This window comes from Delphinapterus leucas, chromosome 1, assembly GCF_059928025.1.
Source record: "Delphinapterus leucas isolate spDelLeu-1000000601 "Yukka" chromosome 1, BTC_Dleu_Yukka2, whole genome shotgun sequence".
NCBI lineage: Eukaryota > Metazoa > Chordata > Mammalia > Artiodactyla > Monodontidae > Delphinapterus > Delphinapterus leucas.
Genome location: NC_143129.1, coordinates 79050130 through 79075255, shown reverse-complemented (window position 1 = coordinate 79075255; position 25126 = coordinate 79050130). Strand labels below are relative to the sequence as shown.

Below are 25126 nucleotides of genomic sequence, written 5' to 3'. Positions count from 1 at the left end.
AAGAGCGCATCGTGGTGATTGTAATTGAGATGAACATGTAGGTTTGGCTATCTTCCAGATTGACTAAACTAGGAAACCTCATAGATGGGTGGCACATAAACAAGCTATATGAATTCGCTGGAGTAGTACCTGAGTAAAAGAATTTTCCTGATTCCCTGGTCACAGTCAAGCTTTTGCTATGAATTACAGTTTCCCGTGATCACGGATGAACCTTCCTGTACTTGTATTTATTCGAATAGTCAAGACAGAATATGATAAGAGGAAATGATGTGTCAGACTGTTTAGGTTTTCAGGCCTGAGTTTTAAAATTCCGGATGTATCAGCATTAGAGGGTGATTCTTTTCTCTTGTAGCAGAGCTAGACTGCTTTGTGAATACTTTCTAAGATTTGGCTTGTCAGCTTAACCACTTTTCAGAGAATGATATATTTGGGGGAGTGGATTCACTGCTTTTAGAGGGGAGATTTTAATCAAAAAGTTTTTTTTAAAAGTCAGCTTTTGGGGAATTCCCTGGTGGTCCAGCGGTTAAGGACTCCTCGCTTTCACTGCCTAGGGCCGGGGTTCAGTTCCTGGTCGGGGACCTAAGATCCCAGAAGGCCGGGCAGCATGCCCCCCCCCTCAAAATCAACTTTTGAATAGTAGGAAGATTTATTCCTTACAATTGTTTACCTAATTTTAGTGTTTTATAGTGGAGAGACTAGGTGTAACAAAGTCAGTTTTAAGGCAAAAAATGCCTTTTAAAAATGTATATGTATTTATTTATTTGGTTGCACCAGGTCTTAGTTGTGGCAGGCGGGCTCCTTAGTCGTGGTTCCAGGGTTCCTTTAGTTGCGGCTCGCCGGCTCCTTAGTTGGCGCACGTGGGCTCCTTAGTTGTGGCATGCAAACTCTTAGTTGTGGCATGCATGTCGGATCTAGTTCCCTGACCAGTGATCAAACCCAGGCCCCCTGCATTGGGAGCACGGAGTCTTATCCACTGCGCCACCAGGGAAGTCCCCAAAAAGTGCATGTTAAAATTATTCCTCCATATATCGACTCATCAGCACTTGGGCCCTTAACTGCTCAAAAGCCAAGAATTAACTTATATCTGTGGCCCTTAACTGCTCAAAAGCCAAGAATTAACTTATATCTGTCTTCATCTTGGCTGTGATCTTCTTTTCTTTGAGAGGAGTAGTGGAAGATAAAGTATGGTTTGGATTGAGGTAGGAGTTGGGAGCTGTAGCGGGAAAATATAAAGGGGCTTTCTCTGTTTTTCTGTCTAGCATATTCACCTTCCTGTAAGTTCAGTGCCCATATTATGTGACTCCACTCGATTTTATTAGGTTTCTTGATTCTACCCTCTCTTTTGATAAAACCATTGTGCACAGATAGAAGGGGCTTGAAGGTCAGTCCATTCAGGATTCCTTAGAGTAGATAGTTCTCTCTTCAAAGAGTTTTCCCCTTTTTCTTGATGTTGAATTCCCCTTAACCTGTGACAGGTTTCTGACTGAAACCTACCTAACACTAGGAGTGACTAATTCCTCTGTTTTCCAGCTTTCTGAGACCAAGATCTTCACTGCCTCTAATGTGTCGTCAGTGCCTCTGCCTGCGGAGAATGTGACAATCACTGCTGGTCAGAGGCAAGTGTGTGGTATAATTCTGTTATCTTTTCCCAAGGGTATCTGCTAAGTTAGTTGTAAGGAAGAATGGCACTGGACCTCTACAGACTCCCATGGTGTCGGTAATAATGATAACCAAATCATATTAGGGTCCTATTAAGTTGATTGGTAGATTTGTAAGAGTTGATATTAGTAATCTACTGAATGGAAATCCATATATTACAATTTTAAAGCTAACTCTCCCCCAAATAGCCCTTTAATACATAGGTCAGCCTTGTCAGCATCATAGGTATTGATTAAAACTTAGAACTTAGAACTTGTAGTAAGTCAGGTAAAGAGAAGCTGAAAGTGGAAAGTTTTCATTTATTTCTGAATTTGCAGAACTGTTCAATAGTTTCTTCTCTTGCTTAATAATTATGGTCTTTGCTTAGCCCACTGAGTATGGTGATAATTTTTTCCCCTAGGATCTGGCTTATGAAATTTTTAGAACTTGAACATAGGTATTGGGGTCAGTAGAGGGAGATAACACTTGTCAGGGAAAATTTTTATCCCCTGGAAGACTCTTGGATTATTTCTAGACCTGGGTATGATAGCTGTTGATTCAGAATGTCCTAAAGAGAAGTGCGATAGGAATAGGATGTTCAGGATGTCATTACCAGAGGTAATGTGTTTTTTGTTTTCGTACATCTTTACTGGAGTATAATTGCTTCACAATGCTGTTAGTTTTTGTTGTACAACAAAGTGAATCAGCCATATTCATACATATATCCCCTCTCTCTTGAGCCTTCCTATCCCACCCCTCCAGGTCATTGCAAAGCACCGAGCTGATCTCCCTGTGCTATGCTGCTGCTTCCCAAGAGCTAGCTATTTTACATTTGGTAGTGTATATATGTTGATGCTACTCTCACTTTGCCCCAGCTTCCCCCTTCCCCTCCCCCATGTCCTCAAGTCCCTTCTCTATGCCTGTGTCTTTATTCCTGCCCTGCTACTAGGTTCATCAGTACCATTTTTTTAAGATCCCATAAATATGAGTTAGCATACGGTATTTTTCTCTTTCTGACTTCACTCTGTATGACAGACTCTAGCTCCATCCACCTCACTACAAATAACTCAATTTCGTTTCTTTTTGTGGCTGAGTAATATTCCATTGTGTATATGTGCCACATCTTCTTTGTCCATTCATCTGTTGATGGACATTTAGGTTGCTTCCGTGTCCTGGCTGTTATAAATAGTGCTGCAGTGAACATTGTGGTACATGTCTCTTTTTGAATTACGGTTTTCTCAGAGTATATGCCCAGTAGTGGGATTGCTGGGTCATATGGTAGTTCTGTTTTTAGTTTTTTAAGGAACCTCCATACTTTTTTTTTTTCTATGATACCAAATACCTGTGATTTTTTTCCACACCAATTCTTCAATTCTCTGACACCAGCTGGGTGTTCTGACACTAACTCTCCAGAGTTAGCGCAGACCCAAGTTGACGGCTCAGTACCACAAGACTGCCTTTATTTACTTCAGAGGTCAGCTGCAAATGGGCCACCTGCACATTTCTGCCCAGCCGACTACAAATTTGGGAGTTCTCACAGCCCCCTGCTCAGGTTTAATAATTTGCTAGAATGAGTCATATAACTCAGGAAAGAGTTTACTTGCTGTCCCTGGTTTATTATAACCAGTACTCAGGAAGAGCCAGATGGAAGAGATGCATAGGGCATGGTATGGGGGTTGGTGGAGCACAGAGCTTCTAAGCCCTCTCTGGGTGTACTGCCCTCCTGGCACATCGATGTGTTCACCATCCGAGAAGCTCACTGAACCTCATTGTTCAAGAGTTTTTAATGAGAGTTTCATTACATAGGCATGATTGATAAAGTCATTGGTGATTGAATTCAGTCTCTAGCTCCTCTTCCTTGCCTAGAAGTGGGTGGAGTGTGGTGGGGCTGAAAGTTCCAACTCTCTAATCACTTTCTTGGTGTTTCTGGTGACCCGCCGCCTTCTTGAAACTCTGTGAGGGGTCCCACCCTGAGTTACTTTATTAGCATAAACTGTGGTTGAAAGAGACCAATTATGAAAAACAAACGACACTCCTATTACTCAGGAAATTTGCAAAGCCCCTAGTATATATTTTCATTATATCACAAGTAACTTGAAATATTTTAAAAATTTGGGGAAAAATTCCCCAAACCCTTCTTGTTCCAAAGCTGCTTGAGGATGCCAGCATTCTAGTATGTGGTTTTATATATTAGATATTGGTAATGACAGGTATTCAGTATTAAAATCATGGGTAAAAATTTGTAAATTTTGGCCCAATTATCGAGCTGCTGTATTAAAAGTAACATTTGATATTTCACTAAGTTAATTTCACTAAAATTAAAATATTTAACATTATTAAGGTTGGCAGCCTCATTGGAGCATAGGTAGATACTGTTGTGGCTCTTACAGATCTGTTATTTTGATGAATTAAGCATTTCACGGCTTTGTGTTTCTGGGGAGTGACTTCATTTTGATCTAACCATAATCTGAGTCGGGTGTTGGGGAATGCTGGAATGTTCAGTCATTATTCATCAAGCTCCCATCTCTCCACCAGAATTGACCTTGCTGTTCTGTTGGGGAAGACACCATCTTCAATGGAGAATGATTCATCTAATCTGGATCCATCTCAGGCTCCTTCTCTTGCCCAGCCTCTGGTGTTCAGTAACTCGAAGCAGAGTGCCATATCACAGCCTGCTTCAGGGAACACGTTTTCTCATCACAGTATGGTAAGTAGGAAACATGGTGTATCCTAACCAAACTTTTCTGCAACCCCAGCACATACATACAGTAATTCCTTTCAGTGATACTCAGAGGTTTGGGGCAAGGTAAAGCGTCTTCTTTTGTCTTCCTAGGCTGACTTGGGTGTAGAGATGTCGAGTTGGGTAGTAGGGGATATAGCTCTAGGAGAGGACTTAGCTTTGGACAGACTGAGTCATCTTATAAAAATGAGTTAGGAGACTTCCCTTGTGGTCCAGTGGATTAGACTCCACGCTCCCAATATATGGGGTCCGAGTTCGATCCCTGGTCAGAGAACTAGATCCCACATGCATGCCACAACTAAGAAGCCCGCATGCCACAACTAAGACCCAGCGTAGCCAAAATAGATAAATTAATTAATTAATTAAATGTATTTTTTTTTAACGTGTAGACTTTAAAAAAAGAATGAGTTAATATCGTTTACTGAATACTTATTGTGCAAACATTGTTCACTGTTATTCTTGAGTGAAAATCAATGACAACCAATTTTAATACTAATTAGTATTAGTAATACTAATTAAACTTGGATGGAAGGTTGTAGCAGTTCCCTGTCGTTTGTTTTTTGTTTTTTGGCTGCACTGTGCGGCATGTGGGATCTTAGTTCCCCAACCAAGGATTGAATCCATGCGCCCTGCATTGGGAGCACGGAGTCTTAACCCTGGACTACCAGGGAAGTCCAGCCATTCCCTTTTTCTTGATAGAGCAGAATTGTCATATGTATTCATTTAAACCAGACATTTCTGAGCTAGGCTTCTAAAAACTTGGGGTCTTCCTGAATCTGCCCACTTATTAGCTATTTCTCCCTTTCTCTGTAAGTGGGGATAAGAGTGCTTGCTGTGCCTATCTTACAGGGCTTCAGGAAGATAAATAAGATAATGGGTAAAGTCTCCACAAATGTGGAAGTAGTGGTATTGGTTATTAACTTAGAGCACTTATGGCAAATGACTTGTTGATTCAGAATATTTTTTTAAAATTCAAGGTCATCAATTATAGCAAAGGCTAAATAAACAAAGATGGTCAGTAAATCCTAAAAGTACTGCTTTTTCTCTCTTCTTCCCTGTTTATTTTACTTTCCTGTTTATTTTTTGCTGGAGGGTTACTATAGTTGTAAGAGGTAAGAAACTATGTGTATGCATATACTTTTATTTTTCTAGTCGTAAGGTTAGAGTAATTCAGCTGTAAAACTGCTAAGTCAGCCTCTAATCCAAAGCTGTTAGGTTTTTAAAAAAATAATTTATTTATTTTTGGCTGTGTTGGGTCTTCATCGCTGTGCACAAGCTTTCTCTCGTTGCGGCGAGCAGGGGATACTCTTCGTTGCGGTGCTCATGCTTCTCATTGCAGTGGTTTCTCTTGTTGTGGAGCACGGGCTCTAGGCGCGCAGGCTTCAGGAGTTGTGGCACAAGGGCTCAGTAGTCGTGGCTCACAGGCTTAGTTGCTCCACGGCACGTGGGATCTTCCTGGACCAGGGATCGAACCGGTGTCTCCTGCATTGGTATGCGGATTCTTGACCACTGTGCCACCAGGGAAGTCCCACTCTGTTAGTTTTTAACTGTTTTAAAATAGTTTTTTGTGTTAATAGTAATTTGGTGGCTGATATTCTGCCATGAATGAGTGGTCACAGGAGAGAAAAGGTGGCAGAGAAGGGAGAGGAGTGTTGGGACTAAAAAGGAAAAGAAGGAAGAAACAAAATGGGACAAAGGTCGTAGGAAGATGTAATGAAGATCAGAAAATAACTACCAACACCTAAGATATATGACTGGAAAATGGGTTAAGTGCTCTGTGTCACTTTTAATTGCCTTTAATGTCTGGAGTTGAAGATTTACACCTAAATCCAAATTCTCATATCAAAAATAAGTTTTCAGTATACTTCCACTTTAACATTCTGTTTAATGTGTGTCATGTGATATGTGAAACTAAACATAAGTGCTATTCTTTTTTCTCATTACCTGCGTTAATCAGTATGCTATTTAATGTAGTTCTTTTCCATTGAGGACAGAGGTTAGAGGATTAACTTCCCTTAAAATTTAATAGATGTAAGTAATATAGGAGCCCTTCCCCATTATCATAATATATGAATGTTAGGTAATTTTCTATATCTTCTGTGTTTCACGCTTGCAGAATATTTGGTAATCATGCTGTGCGGGATCATCTCTCTGCCGCAATCCCGTACTTTCAACTAGATTTCCAGTGTTTTTGTTCTTGTTTGTATAGTCTTGGGATACAGACTGAAGTGGAAAAAAAAGTCTTAGGTTGGGTTGGACAGATTGGTTTTGTATAAGCACCGCTTAATGATGAAGATCATGATGTGCTTAAGTAAGAACCTAAAAGAGACTAGACTAAATCTCCTTGGAGGTTCTTTGGAATAGTCAAGGCCACATGGTTAATCTTCTGGTCTAGGCTGGTAGTTTTACTTGGTAGTAGGGAATAGAGAGAATCCCCCAAAAGCATTAAGAGTAAATTTTGTTTTGTCATCACAATTACCCTGTAGAACTTGGATATACACAGAAAACAATAAAATCATATTGACTCATTACTTGATCATTTAGTGCAGAAGTTGAGATAGCTCCTTGACTTTGCTTCTTTGTCTCTATGCTAGTTATTAGAAACATTGAGATGAAGCTCAGTTGTTTTTGTTCCTTTTGAGCTGTTCAGTGGAAGGGGCAAAGACTTTAATGGCTGAAGTGATTTTTTTTTTTTTTTTTTTTTTTTTTTGCGGTACACGGGCCTCTCACTGTTGTGGCCTCTCCCGTTGCGGAGCAAAGGCTCCAGACGCGCAGGCTCAGTGGCCATGGCTCACGGGCCCAGCCGCTCCGTGGCATGTGGCATCTTCCTGGACCGGGGCACGAACCCGTGTCCCCTGCATTGGCAGGCGGACTCTCAACCACTGTGCCACCAGGGAAGCCCCTGAAGTGAAATTTTATATCACCTTCATGTTAGCTTAATAGTCAAGTATTAGTTGATTTAAAAATTCAAAGGGGAGAAAACCCCTCCAGTCATTAAAGGAGTCCCTGAGAAGGAGGGAGGGGAAAGTGATGGTAATGGTATAAATTTTAATGGCTCTTATTTTTTTGACTGCTTGTTATGTGCCATGCACATATTAAATGCTTTAATCTTGTTTAATCTTCCTACACCTTTATGAGGTACTACTTTTATTCCTATTTTCAGATGAGGAAAATGAGGTACAGACCAATTACAAGTAATTTTTCCACAATTATTTAACCAGGATTTGAATGTAGACAGTCTGAGTCCAGAGCTTATGCTGTAATGGACTATTCTATTTTGTGACATTCTTTTTTTAAAAATTTATTTAGTTTTTAGTTTTGGCTGTGTTGGGTCTTCATTGCTGTGCATAGGCTTTCTCCAGGTTCAGCGAGTGGGGGCTACTCTTTGTTGTGGTGCGCGGGCTTCTCACTGTGGTGGCTTCTCTTGTTGCAGAGCACGGGCTCTAGGCATGTGGGCTTCAGTAGTTGTGGCACGCGGACTCGGTAGTTGTGGCTCACAGGGTCTAGAGCTCAGGCTCAGTAGTTGTGCGCACAGGCTTAGTTGCTCCACGGCATGTGGGATCTTCCTGGACCACAGCTTGAACCTGTGTCCCCTGCATTGGCAGGCGGATTCTTAACCACTGTACCACCAGGGAAGCCCCTGGACATTCTTTACTTGTCTTATCTGTACTGGCTCTTAACCAGGATAAGTGTTTTGTTTTTGTTTGTTTGTTTGTTTTTTGAGTAGTTGAACAAAGTTGCTTGGATGTGGATTTCTCTAATCTCTGTGTTGATCTACAGGTGAGCATGTTAGGGAAAGGATTTGGTGATGTCGGTGAAGCTAAAGGCGGCAGCACCACAGGCTCCCAGTTCTTGGAGCAATTCAAGACTGCTCAGGCCCTGGCTCAGTTGGCAGCTCAGCATTCTCAATCTGGAACCACCACCACCTCCTCTTGGGACATGGGCTCCACCACACAATCCCCATCGCTGGTGCAGTATGGTGAGAAATATGGAAAGTGATTTGAATTCTTTAAGCATTGGAGCATTACTGCCAAGAGGCTAGCAGGAGTAGGGGTAGAGAATGTGTTCTGAAGTGAGGAGAAGGGCAGCCAACTGGCTCTTTTCCCACAGTGATTTCCCCTGGTGAGATAGGCTCAGTTCAGAAAGCTGGGGAATAATAATTAAATACATAAGTTGCGGCTGTATATATCTCTATATCTCTTTCATCAAATTTAGCCCTGTACACATTTGCAGTCTTCTGTTGACCTGAGGATGTTTTGGGTTTTCCCTAGGTTTGTCTTTAGTATTTGAAAACATCATACTGCCTTTGGGCTTTTCCATTTTAGGACCTTACACTTTAAACATGGACAATTCCTGGATTCCTTTCTTACATAGGCAGGATGATAGTTTTGATTTCATTAGGTTCTGCTTAACAAATAAAATCCAATGATTGCCACCTATAGAAATGAGATTAAATCTTAAAAGAGGACCTGTTTATATGAGTTTCTGATTCCTGGGGGCCTAGTTCATGGCTCTAGAGCAGGATAATAGCATTTTCTTGAGGTTCACGAACACCTCTGGCCTCATGCTTATTGGATTTCCTCGTGCAGATTTGAAGAACCCAAATGATTCAACAGTGCACAGCCCCTTTACAAAGCGCCAGGCTTTCACCTCATCTTCAACCATGATGGAGGTGTTCCTTCAGGAGAAGCCACCTGCAGTGGCTACCTCCACTGCTGCACCTCCACCCCCGTCTTCTCCTCTGCCAAGCAAATCCACCTCGGCTCCACAAATGTCTCCTGGGTCTTCAGACAACCAATCGTCCAGCCCTCAGCCGGCTCAGCAAAAACTGAAACAGCAGAAGAAAAAAGCCTCCTTGACTTCTAAGGTATATTTGAACTTTTAGATAGATATTATTTTAGGGCAAAGGGGTGTGGGATTTGAGAATTGAGATTGTAAGGGTGTAATTTGGAGGTTTGAAGCAGAAGTTTTTTATTAGTCTTACAGTAAGCTTATAGTCAACCATTACTTTTTCTTCTTTACAGATTCCTGCTCTGGCTGTGGAGATGCCTGGCTCGGCAGATATCTCAGGGCTAAATCTGCAGTTTGGGGCGTTGCAGTTTGGGTCAGAGCCTGTCCTTTCTGATTATGAGTCCACCCCCACCACGAGCGCCTCTTCAAGCCAGGCTCCAAGTAGCCTCTATACCAGCACGGCCAGGTAGAGGAAACAGCCGTCATAAGACTTCTTTTATCAGACATTTACCAGTTTTTCTAAATCTCCTGCTGATTCCTAGAACTCTGGACAGGCCAAGCCTCTGATTGAGTGAGAGAAAAGTAGCCAATTGTAGCATTTTGTTGAGCATTTTAAAATACTGTTACTAGGTTTTTCCTAACTCTAAACAGAAATGTATCCCTTGGGCACTTCTAGAATGTCCAGGCACAGTTCCTAGAGACATGTACCCCACCTTTAACAGTACCTTGGCATCTACCACAGCTAAAAATGTGTTTGACACTTTTAGCCCCTTGGTGTGGACTTAAGCCTACAAAGGGTGTAGCTTTGAACTCCTAGGAAGGAGGTAACATTAATACATTACACAAGTAAAAGAAATCTTTCCAGTAGAACCTTCCCTGCCTCCTCTGATAGCTATCAGGGAAGGCCATCTTAAGCAGTAGAAAATCCTGGAGGAATTTCAGAGTACTAGGGTTACTTTTTTCAATCCTTAGAATTTAAAAATAGAGATGTCTTGCCCCAGCCTAGCTCTGTTGAATCATAATTGCTGTTAATGCATATGAATATTTTAAAAGTTCCTTTCAAGAGAATTTTACTTCATAGGGTTTTTGAGAGGGCCAGGAGCTCAGAATTCCTTAAAATGAACATGAGGAAAAGGTGATTTTTCCCATGTTCAGGGTTCATGTTATGATGGTATCAAAGGGACCAAGAGTAGTATATCCTTTCTACTGACTGTTAGCCTCTTTTTCTAATAACAGCAGCATGTAAGGGAACAAGAAATTTTTCTCTTCAAGAGTTGAAAATGTTTTTAAACTGGATTCTTAGCTTAGATCCCTGGCTCTATAGGATGTGGAAATTCCTACTGTTCTCAGGAGAAAATTGCGGCAGTTTCTTTTATTTGTTGCTGGAATTTTTCTTTTTGATTGTAATCAACTTACACAAGTAGTGGATCTCCACTGTTTTAGTATCAGTGGATATGCTCTATTCGTCTCTCTCAGATTTTCCTTCTCCATTCCCCACAGTGAATCTTCATCCACAATTTCATCTAACCAGAGTCAGGAGTCCGGTTATCAGAGTGGCCCAATTCAGTCGACAACCTATACCTCCCAAAATAATGCTCAGGGCCCTCTATATGAACAGAGATCCACACAGACTCGGCGGTACCCCAGCTCCATCTCTTCATCACCCCAAAAGGACTTGACTCAGGCAAAGGTATTGGCTTCATGCGCCCCTGGGCATTGGTTAGGAGAATAGTGGGCAAAATCACTGAAATATTAGTGTTTTACTTCTTGACAAATGGTGCTAAGACACCTCTGAAGTGCTGATTGAGAAGCTGAACCACATTTTTGTGGTTGGTGAAATAAAAGTTCTCTTCACTAACCTTGGAGACTTAGAGCCAGAAGATCATTCTCTTTGCACTAAAGATTCTCTTTAGTAGAATCAGTCTCAATTACTTGTTTTCTCTTCTTGGAAGATCTGATTGCCAGCCTTCTGTGGGTGCATATCAGTAGACCTCACCTTGCTGTGTCTTGGCTTGGTGAGGGGGACAGCATATGCTAGAGGCAATGTGGAGTGACTGTCAGATGCAGCCAGCAGAATAGGTGGTTTGGCTGAACTGTCATACTCCCACATCCTCCCCCAGGGATCACTGGATTTGGACCTTTCCTATGTCTCTTTGGGGTTTGGGATCTCTTCAGCAGTTTGGGCATTGCCTTCTGTTGCCCTGGGTCACACAGAGTTGGTATATCTTATTATTGTTGTTTTTAAATTTTTGTTGTTTTTACTTTGTTTGGGTAGTATACATTACGTTAATCCTTTCATTGTAGAATTTCTCTGAAAGAAATTGGTTGACAGAAGTTAAGCTGAGTCAATGTGCTAACTTGACCTATTCACTTGAGTTTGTCTGTTTCTTATTCCTCTGTTTTTTGTACCAGAATGGCTTCAGTTCTGTGCAGGCCACGCAGTTACAGACCACGCAATCTGTTGAAGGTGAGTGTTCTCCAGGCTTTTTCCTCTCAGTTGTAGTGTTTTTACTCCCCTTTAAATATTTTTGCATTTCGTAGATTGTTGTGAAAAGAGCCCTGCCTCAATGATCAAAACTTCTGGTATAGTCTCAGCTTGGTTCTTTCTACCTTGCTGTTTAATCTCAAACTATCGTAAGTTTCAGGTTCTCTGTCTTGTAACAGTGATAATCCTCTGGGTTCTCTTTATTGGACAAATGAGATCAGTGCTGTGAAATGCTTGGAATTAAAAAAAAAAGGAAAAGATTGTACCTAAATGTTAGTGGTCCATTACTAAATAACTCACACTCTTGTCTTTGGGACAGCCTAGGGCTGTCGTCACCTCTTAATAACTTCCTCTGGTGAGGTGAATTCCTTTCTTTATTTCCAGGTGCTACAGGCTCTGCAGTGAAATCTGACTCACCTTCCACTTCTAGCATCCCCCCTCTCAGTGAAACGGTATCTGCAGCTTCCTTACTGACGACAACCAATCAGCACTCATCTTCCTTGGGTGGCTTGAGCCACAATGAGGAGATTCCAAATAGTACCACCACACAACACAGCAGGTGATTTGGGGTGAGGATGGAGGTTTGGGTTGGTGAGTAGTAATAACAGAGCTCTCTGGTTCTATCTTGTCCTCTCTGCCTAGCAGAGACCACATTAGCTAAGTGGGTAACCTAAAAGCTATGGGAAGTAAAGACAGAGGAGGCTTTTTTCCCTTTTTCAACACCCATTCTTGCTTTAACTGCTCACTACCCTTGGCTGGCCATTGTGTTTACCATATGATCTCAGGATCTCCTTGGTCCCATATTATGCCTTCTTTGCCTATGTTCTTCTTTTTCTTTTCAATCGATGTATAGTTGATTTACAATGTTGTGTTAATTTCTGCGGTACAGCAAAGTGATTCAGTTATACATATTTTCTTTTTTATATTTTTTTCCATTATGGTTTATCTCACAGGATATTGAATATATTTCTATGTGCTATACGGTAGGACCTTGTTCATCCATTCTATATATACTAGTTTGCATCTGCTAACCCAAAACTCCCACTCTATCCCTCCCCACCCCGCCTGCCGGCAACCACAAGTCAATTCTCTGTGTCTGGCCTGTGTTCTTTTTTTTTTTGTGGTACGCGGGCCTCTCACTGCTGTGGCCTCTCCCGTTGTGGAGCACAGGCTCCAGATGTGCAAACTCAGCGGCCATGGTTCACGGACCCAGCCGCTCCGCAGCATGTGGGATCCTCCCGGACCGGGGCACGAACCCGCGTCCCCTGCATTGGCAGGCGGACTCTCAACCACTGCGCCACCAGGGAAGCCCTGGCCTGTGTTCTTGACTGAAGCTCCAGGTCAGGTAACCATAGCCCTGTGGCTAATGGCAACCTCTTTTACCTTACAGCACGTTATCTACTCAGCAGAATACCCTTTCGTCATCAACATCTTCTGGGCGCACTTCGACATCCACTCTTTTGGTAAGTGTGATGCTGTAAAAGAGGAAGTATGGTCTTGTTTACACTTAAACAACTATCCAACTGTAAGAGTCTCCCAAGAAGGGAGTCTTGAAAATTTCTTCGTGAGGTGGCAAAATGATAATTCATCTGAAGTTGCAGGAAAGGAGTAAAAAGGATGTTTGAAGCCAAGAGAGGCAGAAGAATCCAGAAATATTGCAGAGCTGTGGGCCAATTCTCAAAGCCCTGGAAGTGACTTTTTTGATTACACTGTAATTGGGTGGGACTTTGTATGCTATGATAAATTCTGTAAGAACATCCCTTTCCAACTGGTACAGCCATTTTCATTCATTGGTCTGGGGTATGGCAAACATGAGTCCTGAAAATAATCAGTTTGAGTCTGGGCATCCTATGAAAGTAGAGGCCAGATGAGAGCTTTTGGCCAAAGAATTAGTTTCACTGTTGTGATTTTATAACAATTTGTGGAATTAAGCTGAGATGGTAAGGAAGAAAACTAACTTCAGGAGGACCTGTTTTGGGCAAAGGTGTCTGGTTTGTCAAAAGCTTGGGGCAAGGTAATGAGGGTTAAGGCTTTCTCAGGAATCTCTCTTTCCTCAAGTGTACTATTTCAGGTTTAAATTCATTAGAATTTGTACTTCTTTCTAGCTTGTGAACTTGTCTGTTGTGCTAGCCTAGTGAAGAAGAATGTGGGAGAGAAGATTATGATATATTTTTCAGACCTAAACTATCTTTTGTCTCCTTATTGGCCAGTCAGTGTTCGTTTCTAGGGAGTTTGTCCCCACTCGCTCTGTTGCCTTTCTGAACAGGGTGATAATGTGCAGTGGGTCTGTTGTTACCATCCTTACCAGATGAATGTTGGGGAATGTGTAGCCAGACAGTATTTAGTAACTTCTTCTAATTACTTTGGCAGAGAGCACCCTAGTACCCTGCCTCAGCCTTTTTAATTGAGAAGTTGGTGTGATATAATCAACAGAAGGGATTGTCTTTCCTGACCTGTTATACTAATCACTGTTTCCTCCTCCTCTCTTCCACCGCACCGCCTTTTTGAAGCACACAAGCGTGGAGAGTGAGGCGAATCTTCATTCTTCCTCCAGCACTTTCTCCACCACATCCAGCACAGTCTCTGCACCTCCCCCAGTGGTCAGTGTCTCTTCCAGTCTCAATAGTGGCAGTAGCTTGGGCCTCAGCCTAGGCAGCAACTCTACCGTCACAGCCTCCACTCGAAGCTCGGTTGCTACAACTTCAGGTAGCCCTGCATAGAAGATGAATTGCATTCCTTTAGTATGAATGAGTAAAGTAATAGTGTGACAAGATAAAAATATAATTTCTCTTTCAGGAAAAGCTCCTCCCAACCTCCCTCCTGGGGTCCCGCCGTTGTTGCCTAATCCATATATTATGGCTCCAGGGCTGTTACATGCCTACCCGGTAAGTGAGACTGAAGGATCTTCTCCAAAAGAAGAAGGTGGTATGGCTATTCTTTATGGCTATGGCTTCAGGTGGAAGAATATAATTAAATGAGTGGTTGTCACATGTAAGCAAACAAGTTTTTAATCTTTGTAGTTTTGGAAAAAAATAATTTTTTAGAGAGATAGGACTAAACCTAGACCAGGTCCTCTACTGTGTATTTTCTCGGGTGAAACACAATTTCTGGGCCTCAGAAGCCAAAGGCCAGAGTGTCTAACTGGAATCCCTTTCAATTTCTTAGGGAATTATTTTCTCTAGTTGGATAGATTCCTAATTTCTGGGGGTCTATGCTGGCTCTGACCTAGTCAGAGTAGAGTTCCCTGACTTAGTCTGGGGCTATCTGAGAATAGGTGACTGACAGTAGTAGCCTTTTGCTCTGTTGTGTCTTGTATCAGCTTCGTGTATTCAGTGCCTATTAAGATGAAGGATATTTAATAAAAAAAAATTTTTTAAACGTCTGGTTTTCAAACTTATGTTTACCAGGGGATTAGAGCGGGGGTGGGGGGGAAGGATAAATTGGAAGATTGGGATTGACATATACACACTACTGTATATAAAACAGATAACTAATAAGGACCTACCATGTAGCACAGGGAACTCTACTCAATACTCTGTAATGGCCTATATGGGAAAAGAATCTAAAAAGAGTGGATATATATGTATAACATCCACTTTGCTGTACACCTGAAACTAACACAACATCGTAAATCAACTATACTCCAGTAAAAATTTAAAAAAAACCAAAAACTTGTTTTTGCCTTCGGAGAGTCTAGAAGAATATCATACAAATGAAACATCCATTAGCACTTTTTTAATAGCTAACACACTACCTTAGTACCCAAACATTAAAGAGTAAAATGCGAATCCTTTCTGAAGGAGAAAAATTTTAAGCCATATTTTGAAGGGCAAAGGAGACAAAGACAGGTAGAATAAAGCAGGCTATGTATGTATGACTTGTGCGTACCCTACTGCTACCCAGAGGACAGCCTAGTTGAATCACTGTGTAGCTCAAGGAAAGCTTCAAGACCTTTCATGAATCATGTAATCTCTTTGTATTTCACTTCTTTCTTAAAGAAAATGAAGGAAATAATTTATGTCCTCCTCTTCTTAAGAATGAGGATGAATGTTGATTTATCTTGTCTCTTAGCTCCTTGGTTTGCTACCATCATGACCAGTCCTCATTAATATTGTTACATGTTTGTATCTTTCAGCCACAAGTATATGGTTATGATGACTTGCAGATGCTTCAGACAAGATTTCCATTGGTGAGTATATGGTTGTAGAGCTTAGGAAAAGAAAGTGATCTTAAAATTAATGTTTGGATTATTCCAAATGTTCAGTTGATAAGTCACATACTTTAAGATATATTAGAATGTACTTTGAGAGTGGTTCTAACAGAAGGTACTTTTTTTTTTTTTAATCAGAGTTGTGACATCTTTGAAGTAAACACATTTTAACCTGTTATAAAGCTCAGAGTACTGTGGAGCTCTTGGGATGCTTCCTGTATGTCTCAAACACTTTGATGAATTCCAGAAGGAAGATCTGTTTTCTCAGTAGTAGTAGACTATGAGGGATAATATCTAGAGGTTTGAGAATATTATTGGTGCTGATGGACTTGAAGTGTTTCCTGGTGGGCATACTTGTAGACCTTGCCTGACTGTCCCCATGGCCAGGCAGCGGGGACAGTGTATGCAAGAGTAATATGGAGTTTGTGCCAGTTCAAGCCAGCTTAATCAATGGCTGGACAAATTGCAGTACTCCAACATTCTCTTGCTTCTCACCCTGAATGACACGTCCTCACTTCTGGGAATGAGTGGCATTGAGTCTCTGCTCTTTTCTCTCTCTCTTTCAGGATTACTACAGCATCCCATTTCCCACACCCACCACTCCGCTGACTGGGAGGGATGGTAGCCTGGCCAGCAACCCTTATTCTGGTAGGATTGGGATAGGGAGGTTGTGTTGGCCTTGGTGGCAGAAACCTGATTAGTAGAAGGAAGGGGTCCAGTTCTCACCTTAATTAAGATCTTTGACAGAAGTACAAAATGGATGTGGTAAATCAGGGTTGGTAGATTCAGAATCCTGCTGAAGATGGGCATGTAGTGGCTTGGCTTCTCATCCCACTTTCTGTTGTCTCCCTGTGACTCCGGATGATGTGTTGACTTCTCAGCTATTCTCTAGCTTTTACCAGGAAGTACTGTGGTTGAACTGACCTTCCTCTACTCATCTCTGCTCCTGTTCCTTACTCATGTGGCAGTCTCATTGCCTTGCTAGGCCAGGGCCTGACCTATTGTTGACCTTATTGCCCTGTCATTTTCCCTGACCTAGCATTGTTTTTCAAGTCCAGCATGGAGTTTTCCCCATGGAGGGGAAGCAGAGAAGGAAAGGAGGGGGTGGGGTGGGGAAGAGATGAAAGAAAACAGGTGGGCAGGGAAATCATACAGGAGCTTTATTCTGGGAGCTGGTTTCTGCCACAGTATTGCACAGTCATGCAACATTAGTCCTTGACTAGCACTGTGCAGATTGTGTACTGAGCAGTGCTAAATGGAGCCGCAAAGAAATGGAATTCAAAGCATTGGACTTTAATAGTCTCTGAAGGCTCTCCTGGAATCATGTGAAACCAGAAGAGGAAATTCTGCATTGGTGTTGGGCGGTGAAAGTGGCAGATACATTTAGCCTCTCGTGTCACAGGTGACCTCACAAAGTTCGGCCGTGGGGATGCCTCCTCCCCGGCCCCGGCCACAACCTTGGCCCAGCCCCAGCAGAACCAGACACAGACTCACCATACCACGCAGCAGACATTCCTGAACCCGGCGCTGCCTCCTGGCTACAGTTACACCAGCCTGCCATACTACACAGGGGTTCCGGGCCTCCCCAGCACCTTCCAGTATGGGCCTGCTGTGTTCCCTGTAAGTACTTGGGCTTGGTCTTTACTTGTGGTGAAGAGTCCTAGCCCTGGACACTATGCTAGCTGCTTTCAAGGCTAGATGACTTTTTAATAATGAATGAAGAGGAACAGTTTCCACCTCTGGCCTCTTTCTGGCCTGGGAGAGGGAGTGGGGCTGGGATTGGGGTAAGGGATTACCCATTCGTAGAATTAGCTAAAGGGGGAATGTACAGCTTTGCTTCCCTGAGACTCTCATTCATTCCCTGAACCCATTTTGCTAAGTAAACTGTGGACAGCTTACATCAGAGTGGGTAGCCATCTGAATGCCCAGTCTCTGGAGTAGGACGGGTCGGTTGAATAGTACTTTGCTGCCATTTCACTGTAGTTCTGGCCTATTGCTCTTCAGGTGGCTCCTACCTCTTCCAAGCAGCATGGTGTGAATGTCAGTGTGAATGCATCAGCCACCCCTTTCCAACAGCCAAGTGGATATGGGTCTCATGGATACAACACTGGTAAGCTCACCTTGACCCTGGCTGTCATTGGTGTCTATGGGATGTCATTAAATGAGTTTCAGGGAGGAAGATCTGGTGCTTGAGAAAACAGGGTTGATGAGGGTGTGCTGCTGCTCCATGTATGATTGTTAATGTCTGCCTGACTTGGGTGTCTGTCTGAGCAGCGCCAACAGAGGAGCTTAATATTAGAATGTGTATCCACTACTCATGACGGGAATGCCCTGGCGCACGAGTTGGCTGTTAGAATATGTTGGCTGGCCTAAACTTTGGGTGGGAAGCAGAGGGCCCCAAGATTTTACTGAGATGTCAGTGGAGGCAAGTGTTAACGTTTAAGGTACTGGTAGTACAATAGGGGATATATTCACTGAATAGAAGAGTTAAATGGGTTCTTAGCTAGCATGCTGTGGTAGGTTTGGCTTAAATCTCTTTGTAGTACTGCTTTTCTCATGTGGCCCCTTTTTATTGCCTATCTAGAGGGCCTGAGATGTGGAGAGAGAGGAGTAGGGCATGAATACTCAATAGAGGGAGAGTTGGACCTTTAGGTTCCTTCATTTGTATGGCTGGTCTCTTTGCAAAGTCCATTTGCACCTCTGATGGCAGGGAGGGAAATACGGGAATCCTCTGAATGGGTGCTGACCTCAAAGATATTTAGCCTATCCCCTGCTCCCGTACCTGACACCTACTCTCCATTTTTGGAGGACAGGGAGTAAGAGTCTTTGAATAAAACAATTCCATCTACTTTTTTCAGTGCCTTGTAGATGTGTATGGGGAGGAGGTGGTTGCCATTGCTTGGGGTTGGAGTTAAGGGTTGTCCTTTAAAATTCTTAGCTTAGTTATGGTTACATGGTGATTTGGATGGAGCTACATCTGTGTTCTTCACCCTTGTATGGGCTCCAGGTGGTTAAAATTGCCCGAGGTTTTCAATTATTGGGAAACTGAGCTGAGCAAAAGGGCAGTAGGTCTGGGATCTAACAGGTGGAGCTTTGAACTGTGTTGTATGACTTAGAGTGGGTCAAGATTTAAACTAAAGAAATCCTGAGAGACCCCAATGAGATTTAATAATACCCAGACTCCTTGTGCCTAGGGCCCCCCTCTCACTGAGCAGGTCCACCCTAGTCTTTGGTGGGGAGGATTATAAGCTTTTGTCTTGGAGTGGCCCTATTCCAAGAATATTAGATTTAGGTCTTAGCTGGACCAGGTTCAAGAATTTGAAGAGGTAGATGATTGGTAATAGAAGAAAATGGCATAACTGATTTTGGAAATCCTAGCTTCTTACTTCCCTTAAGATTTCAGAGACCTCCTATAACAGCCCTTTAAGAATCCCCAGTTCCCAACCCCACAGAGGGCACTTGTCATCCCATTCCTCATCAACCTCTAAATTCATTTATTTTTATGTATTTGATTCCTTTTAGGAAGAAAATATCCACCCCCTTACAAGCATTTCTGGACGGCAGAGAGCTAATTTGGCCCAAGGCTGGGGGCTGTGTTTTGTGTGTGTGTGTAAATTTGCACTGAAGTCTTGTTTCAGAAACCAGACCACTGAGGAGAGCCTGCTGAGCTGTGGCCATGGCCTGCGTGGCTTGGGGAAATGAGTTGGTGGATACCTTCTGGGCTTTTGAACTTGCCCTTCCCCCATTTCCCTCTCCCCCATGTGTCTGACCCTGTCTTACCCATTTCGAATTCAAGCGGTGCAGCACCTCCTCCGAAGCACCAATGCACACACCTGCTGTTGCTTTTGATTTCTGGAAGGCATGTAGTTCCAACTTGTAACAAAATATTTGTAGTCTTCAATAAACTGTGGTATTTCTTTAGCTAACTCTGGCGTTCTTTCCGTGCATGTCTTTCTGGACACTAGGAGCCAATGTTGTGCTGTGGATGAAGGGTGGAGGGTGGCCTTTTCAATCAAACCCCAGCATAGCCAAAGAACTGTTAACTTTTCAGTATGGTGATTTTATTAAGGTGGGGGAGGGGAAGTGGCCTCAGTTCCCAGCCTGTTGATTGGTTAGTCAAGAAAGCTATTTGTAGAAAATGCCCGATTCGCCATGCTTATTATGGCTCTTCACTTTTCCATTTAGATCTTCCCCTTGTCTCTGACATAAGCAGAGGAGAAAGGACAAAAAAGTTCGTGTCATGTCACTGTGAAAGGCTGAAGAGATGGTGTTCAGAGCTGTTGTTAGGAAAGTATCTTCCAAGGCTTAATTCCCACATCTGGTTCCCAAGGGCCAAGTGGCTGATTGAGATCAGATAAAGTCATTAGTGACCAGCTAGTTGATGACTCAGGCTGTGGAAACTGTTCTAGCCTGGAACATTGTTCGTAGTCCCTCGATGGCTTTTCAGGGATTGTGGATTATTAGTCGTTTTGCACTTGTGGGTATAGCTAAGAATGTGTGGGAGAGATTTGGTTAGACATCTCCTTGACTATGGAAATTCTCATCCCCTCTCAATCCAACTGGTACACCATCAGCCTTTCGTTCATAGAGTTAACTCGGACAGTGAGAACCCTGTCCTTGGTTAATTGGAAACCCGGCTACTTCACTTTCTTTGTATTTGTTCCCAGCCCTCTGGAGTAATTTTGTACTGTGAGTGTGATCAGCTTTCCCAGGGGCTGCCATGCTGGGAGAGATTGGTTCTTGTTTCTCCTCCCGGCCATCCACATTGTGTTTGTATGATCAGCACTGCTTGGGAGTGGGGGTAACCAGGGGGTGTTGACTGTTGGAAGGAAAGCAAGAAAACTCCGTAGTCTGAGGAGATTGCTAATTACTGGTGAATGATAGGTAGGGAAACCAATGCCCATTATTTTCTAGGGTCTCAGATGCTTACACTGAGGCCATTTAGGGCTACTACACAAAGTATTCTCTTTTTTCCAGCATTTCCAGTTGTTTCAACCAACAGGCCAATTAAGGCCTCTAGACTAGAAGCTGTTTTTTAGCTAGTCCACCCTCTGGAAAGGATGAGACCAGGTAGGGGCACATTGGAACTAAATTCCTCCCTACCACCCGGCTTGAGAGTTGGCCATTTCTCCCATTCTGTATGGGATGACCAAGTGGTGTCAGCAAGCTGTTTGAGCCTTTGCAGTAAAGATCATTGTCTCTTCTGGTTTCCCTCAAAAATGTTCCATTTATATCCTGTTACACCTTACTCTCAACCCTTCCACACAAACCTCCTCATTAGCTTAGCTTTTTCCATAAGTGAACTCCTGTTCTTAAAGTTATGCCTATTACCAGTGATTTGCCAAATGGGCACCTGGGGCTTGCAAAGGGAAGGGAAAAAACTATTCCGTTAGTTCCTGTATTGTCCCCTTTTTCTTCAGTGCCTTTAAAGTGTAGAGTTGATATTTTGGAGATGGGGAAGTATTTTCTCATGCTTGGTTTCTGTAGTTATGTTCTTTTCCTAGTTGGTGTTTGCTCCTCCCTAGAACTATCTGGACTTGTGATGTGGGAGGGTTCTCCAGGGTAAGATGCCACTTCTACTGGGAAGATTCTAAAGTGGCTGTCCAAGGTGGGCTTAGCTTTTGAAGGCTGCCTTGGTCTAGAGAGGATTTGGGTTCTGGAGTTTGAAGGGAGATTGCTGTTGAATTGTGGGTGAATGGAGAATTCCTCATTTGTGATTTGGTCAGTTTAGTCCTTCCAAAAAACTCTGAACAAAGTGCTCCTAACAGCAGAGGAGAACGATCCAAAGACATAAACTGAAATGCAAAGTTTTTCTGAGGTTTCATTTTATCTCACTTCCTGAAAACTAACAGATCTTTAGAAAGGATGCTCTAAATTCCTAGTTAAATTTGAGTTACTTTTCCTTCAACATAGGTATACAGTTTCTCAAGTAAGTTGCTGGGTTATTTTACCTGATGGCTTTTTCCTATCCTTAACTTATTGCCCCATACCCTAGGAGGTACAGTATGTGTATTTCAGTTTAAGGAGTACAAATCAAAATGGAGAATTGTACTATTGTGGTTTCCTTAAAATTGTAGGTGGTAGGGAGGTTTTCAACAGGAAACATGCAAGTTGCTGGAGTATGGATTAGAGCTTTTAACTCATGGAAAAGCTGAAGTTGTAAACTAGAATGACAGTTGGATTTTTGTGTTCCACCTAGGCTGTAGGAGACAGCCTACCCTTATCTACCTTCCTTACCCCTCTCTCTCCATGCTTTGGCTTAAACTGAGCAAATGGAAATTAGCCTTTGCGCCAGCTCTTTAAATCATAAGTCTGTAGTGTAGAATTGCCAAGACTCTGGGGAAGCTGGACTAAGTAAACTGAGGCTCCGAGGATGAAAGTGCTCTTGGGGGTTGAATAGGAGTGCTCCTCTAATACTTACCTTATGCTGTGCAGGCATGGATTTTGAACCCGTTCAGGAGCAGCACTGCAGAACTGAGTGGAGTTGGGGTCAGTTGATTTGAAATGGACGTTAAAAGTTTAATACAATCCTGTTGGGCTTTGGCACAGAGAAGTGTTTTGAAAACCATATGCTAGTGAGGTTTGGCTATATTCCTTAGTCCTCCCCAATACAACACACCTCCCTCTCACATAAATACTCAGTACACATCTGGAAAGGGCAGGAGAACCTAGGGAGCTTTTGTGTCATAAACTCTTATCCCTCAGGACTGACATGAAGCTGGAAAAACAGACCAAAATTCCCTTGCAGTGCTATAGCTAGAAGGGCTACACACATCATCTCCCAGGGATGGGGCCAGGCAGCTAGCTGAGCTAATCCTCCTGTCTGTTTCCTCCTCCCCCAGGTGTATCAGTCACCTCCAGTAACACAGGCGTGCCAGATATCTCGGGTTCTGTGTACTCCAAAACCCAGGTAGGTGCCTGGCTCTGGATAGAAGTGGAAAAAGAGATGACATAGAGGAGGTGGAGTTGGAATGATAGAAGTACAGTGAACATGGGAATTCCCTGGCTTTCCAGTGGTTAGGACTTGGCGCTCTCATTGCCATGGCCCGGGTTCAGTCCCTGGTCGTGGAACTAAGATCCCGCAAGCTGAGTGGCGCGGCCAAAGGGGGAAAAAAAATACAGTGAACAAGAACAACCCTAAGAGAGGTGTCAGGAAATCCATTCTACTAGAAAATGAGTGTCTCTAAACCTCAGTTTCTTGAAGAAGTTTAAATTTAGCCCTCTGGGAAAAAGCAAGAAAAATGTTACAGGAAGCTGCAGTGTGGTAAATTGTTGTGATATGTCATGTGATTTACTGTGCAACTGTCCTGGCCCTTTACATACCCACTCCCAACCTTTTCGTAAGTTTCCGAGAGAACACATATGGAATGAAGGGAAACTAGTTCTTTCCATTCTTTTTGTAAGTATATCTATAAACAGTAGGAGAGGACACAACCCAGTAGCTAAAGTGAGGCATCTGAATTATCCACAGATTTGTATTGTGTTGCTCCCCCCAGCACACACCATAAATAAGTAAAAGCTTGATGTAAAGTATTAGGAGTTATGGTGGAGTCTTTCATGGCCAAGACCATTAACACTCAAGAAACCTCAGTGTGTATTCATTTCTTTTGCAATATCCAAGGAGTTCTAATTTTTACCCAACTCCAGGGGTATCGCTATTTGTGCTAAGAGTAGTTAGCAGATTTCACTGTGTTCATGAATGATGTTAGAATTTATGAAGTCCTGTCACATCTGTCCTCTCATTTGGTCCTTACAACTGAGAGGTTAATAGCATCCCTGATTCATGTTAAGAGAAAATGAGGCTGAGAGATTAATTTTCTCAGGTTCACACAGCTGTTAAAGGGTAGAGCTGAGGCTAAGACCTGAACGTCTGACTTCAGGTGCAGCATTCACTCTCTGACACCATGCTGCTTTCTGAGGGTGGGGGATCTTGGGTTCAGAAATTCTGAGGATTAGTTTGCTGATCCCTTTTACTCTCTCTCCTCCCATTCTCCTGGATAGCAGTCCTTTGAGAAACAAGGTTTTCATTCCGGTACTCCTGCTGCCTCCTTCAACTTGCCTTCAGCCCTAGGAAGTGGGGGGCCCATCAATCCGGCCACAGCTGCTGCCTACCCACCTGCCCCCTTTATGCACATTCTGACCCCCCATCAGCAACCGCACTCCCAGATCCTTCACCATCACCTGCAGCAGGATGGCCAGGTAATAGCCCTTCCCCCTCTTTCCTTTCCCTTCCTTTTCCTTCCTATACCCTAAAACTACCTCCCCTTTCCTTTTCTTACCCTTCCTCACCACCACCTTCACCCAGTCCTCCCCAGCGCCAGCCATGGGCACACAGCACATACAGACACAAGCGCACACAACACGAGTGGCCGGCAAAGGAGATGTCAAAGAGGCCAGATTGAAACCTTTTTTGCCCAGTTCCTTTGGTGCCTTTCTCCTCCACCTCCTCCCATAGCACAGTTGTCCTCATCCTATCAGACCTGGGTCACACCTCCCCTCTTACCTCTCCCAGCCTTCCCCCTCCCCTGACATTATAGCTTTCCCTTCTAATGGTGGAGTTCTATTGTCAAAGTTTGTCCCTTTATTTTCCATATATCCTGGTTCTGCCTCAGCTACCATATTTGCAGATGATTCTCTGTTGCCAGCGCCAGCAGGAGGAGCAGGTAATGAAACTGAATGATGATATGCTTGAACCCACTCCTTTTCAGTCCCCATTTCACCTCCACAGTCTCAGGGAACTTGAAGAGAAAAGATTGCACGGTCACAAATCGGGATACACAAACACAAACACCTTGCTGAGCTCTCTGGCCTCCCGTTCCTCTCTTGTCCTCCTCTCCTCAGTGTCTTTTTCTTTCTACCCTTCCCCGACTCTTGAAACACTTGGTTACCGGAATGGAAAGGATTCTTGGGGCAGCATCTGGAGCCTGGGGCCTCAGACTGTCTCTCTTACCTTTCCTGAAATGGGCTCACAGATGTGATGTGTGGTAGGGGTGGGGAGCCCTGGGGTGGTGCAGGTGACCTCTCCCCCTTCCTCATAGGTGGTTGCGGAGCTAGAATAAGGGCTGCCTTGCTCTCAAAGACAGATGTCCAAATTGAGGCATTCATGGGGATCAGTGAAAGTGAAATCACCTTGTGATCACTCATCTCCAAGAGGCTATAATTCTCTCTAGAGAGTAGCCTTTCCTCGGATCAGGGGATGGTGGGTTTGGGGGGGTGAGGAGAAGGTGAAATTGAAAATTAGTAGAACTGATGCACTATCTTGTCTCTCAAAGTATCCCACCCTCTTTTCATCTTTCCCTTATTTAAAGTTTTAAAGTGTTTT

The 25126-nt window shown here is 43.2% G+C and overlaps 1 protein-coding gene and 2 non-coding genes across 29 annotated transcripts in view; all 3 read left to right on the top strand.

The window, feature by feature from the left end:
• UBAP2L (ubiquitin associated protein 2 like) overlaps positions 1–25126 on the top strand; it is a 42682-nt gene that overhangs the window by 16527 nt on the left and 1029 nt on the right. For 9 of the 27 annotated variants that reach the window (XM_089914695.1, XM_089914735.1, XM_089914706.1 and 6 more), the window contains 18 exons: positions 1531–1616; positions 4174–4345; positions 8159–8357; positions 8968–9245; positions 9403–9575; positions 10610–10799; positions 11522–11576; positions 11979–12153; positions 12985–13057; positions 14105–14300; positions 14391–14479; positions 15730–15783; positions 16371–16452; positions 17207–17424; positions 17809–17914; positions 22647–22714; positions 23806–24003; positions 24417–24467. In XM_089914695.1, coding sequence (XP_089770821.1) covers positions 1531–1616; positions 4174–4345; positions 8159–8357; positions 8968–9245; positions 9403–9575; positions 10610–10799; positions 11522–11576; positions 11979–12153; positions 12985–13057; positions 14105–14300; positions 14391–14479; positions 15730–15783; positions 16371–16452; positions 17207–17424; positions 17809–17914; positions 22647–22714; positions 23806–24003; positions 24417–24467 — 2463 coding nt within the window. Of the gene's footprint in view, positions 1–1530; positions 1617–4173; positions 4346–8158; positions 8358–8967; positions 9246–9402; positions 9576–10609; positions 10800–11521; positions 11577–11978; positions 12154–12984; positions 13058–14104; positions 14301–14390; positions 14480–15729; positions 15784–16370; positions 16453–17206; positions 17425–17808; positions 17915–19326; positions 19731–22646; positions 22715–23805; positions 24004–24416; positions 24468–25126 lie in introns of those variants that run through there. The other 18 variants (XM_089914749.1, XM_089914717.1, XM_089914760.1 and 15 more) reach the window with 6 other exon arrangements.
• LOC115801596 (small nucleolar RNA SNORA58) lies at positions 11085–11221 on the top strand. The gene has a single exon (XR_004021899.1). It is a non-coding gene; the product is annotated as a small nucleolar RNA SNORA58 (small nucleolar RNA).
• LOC115801595 (small nucleolar RNA SNORA58) lies at positions 16151–16286 on the top strand. Its single transcript, XR_004021898.1, has one exon. It is a non-coding gene; the product is annotated as a small nucleolar RNA SNORA58 (small nucleolar RNA).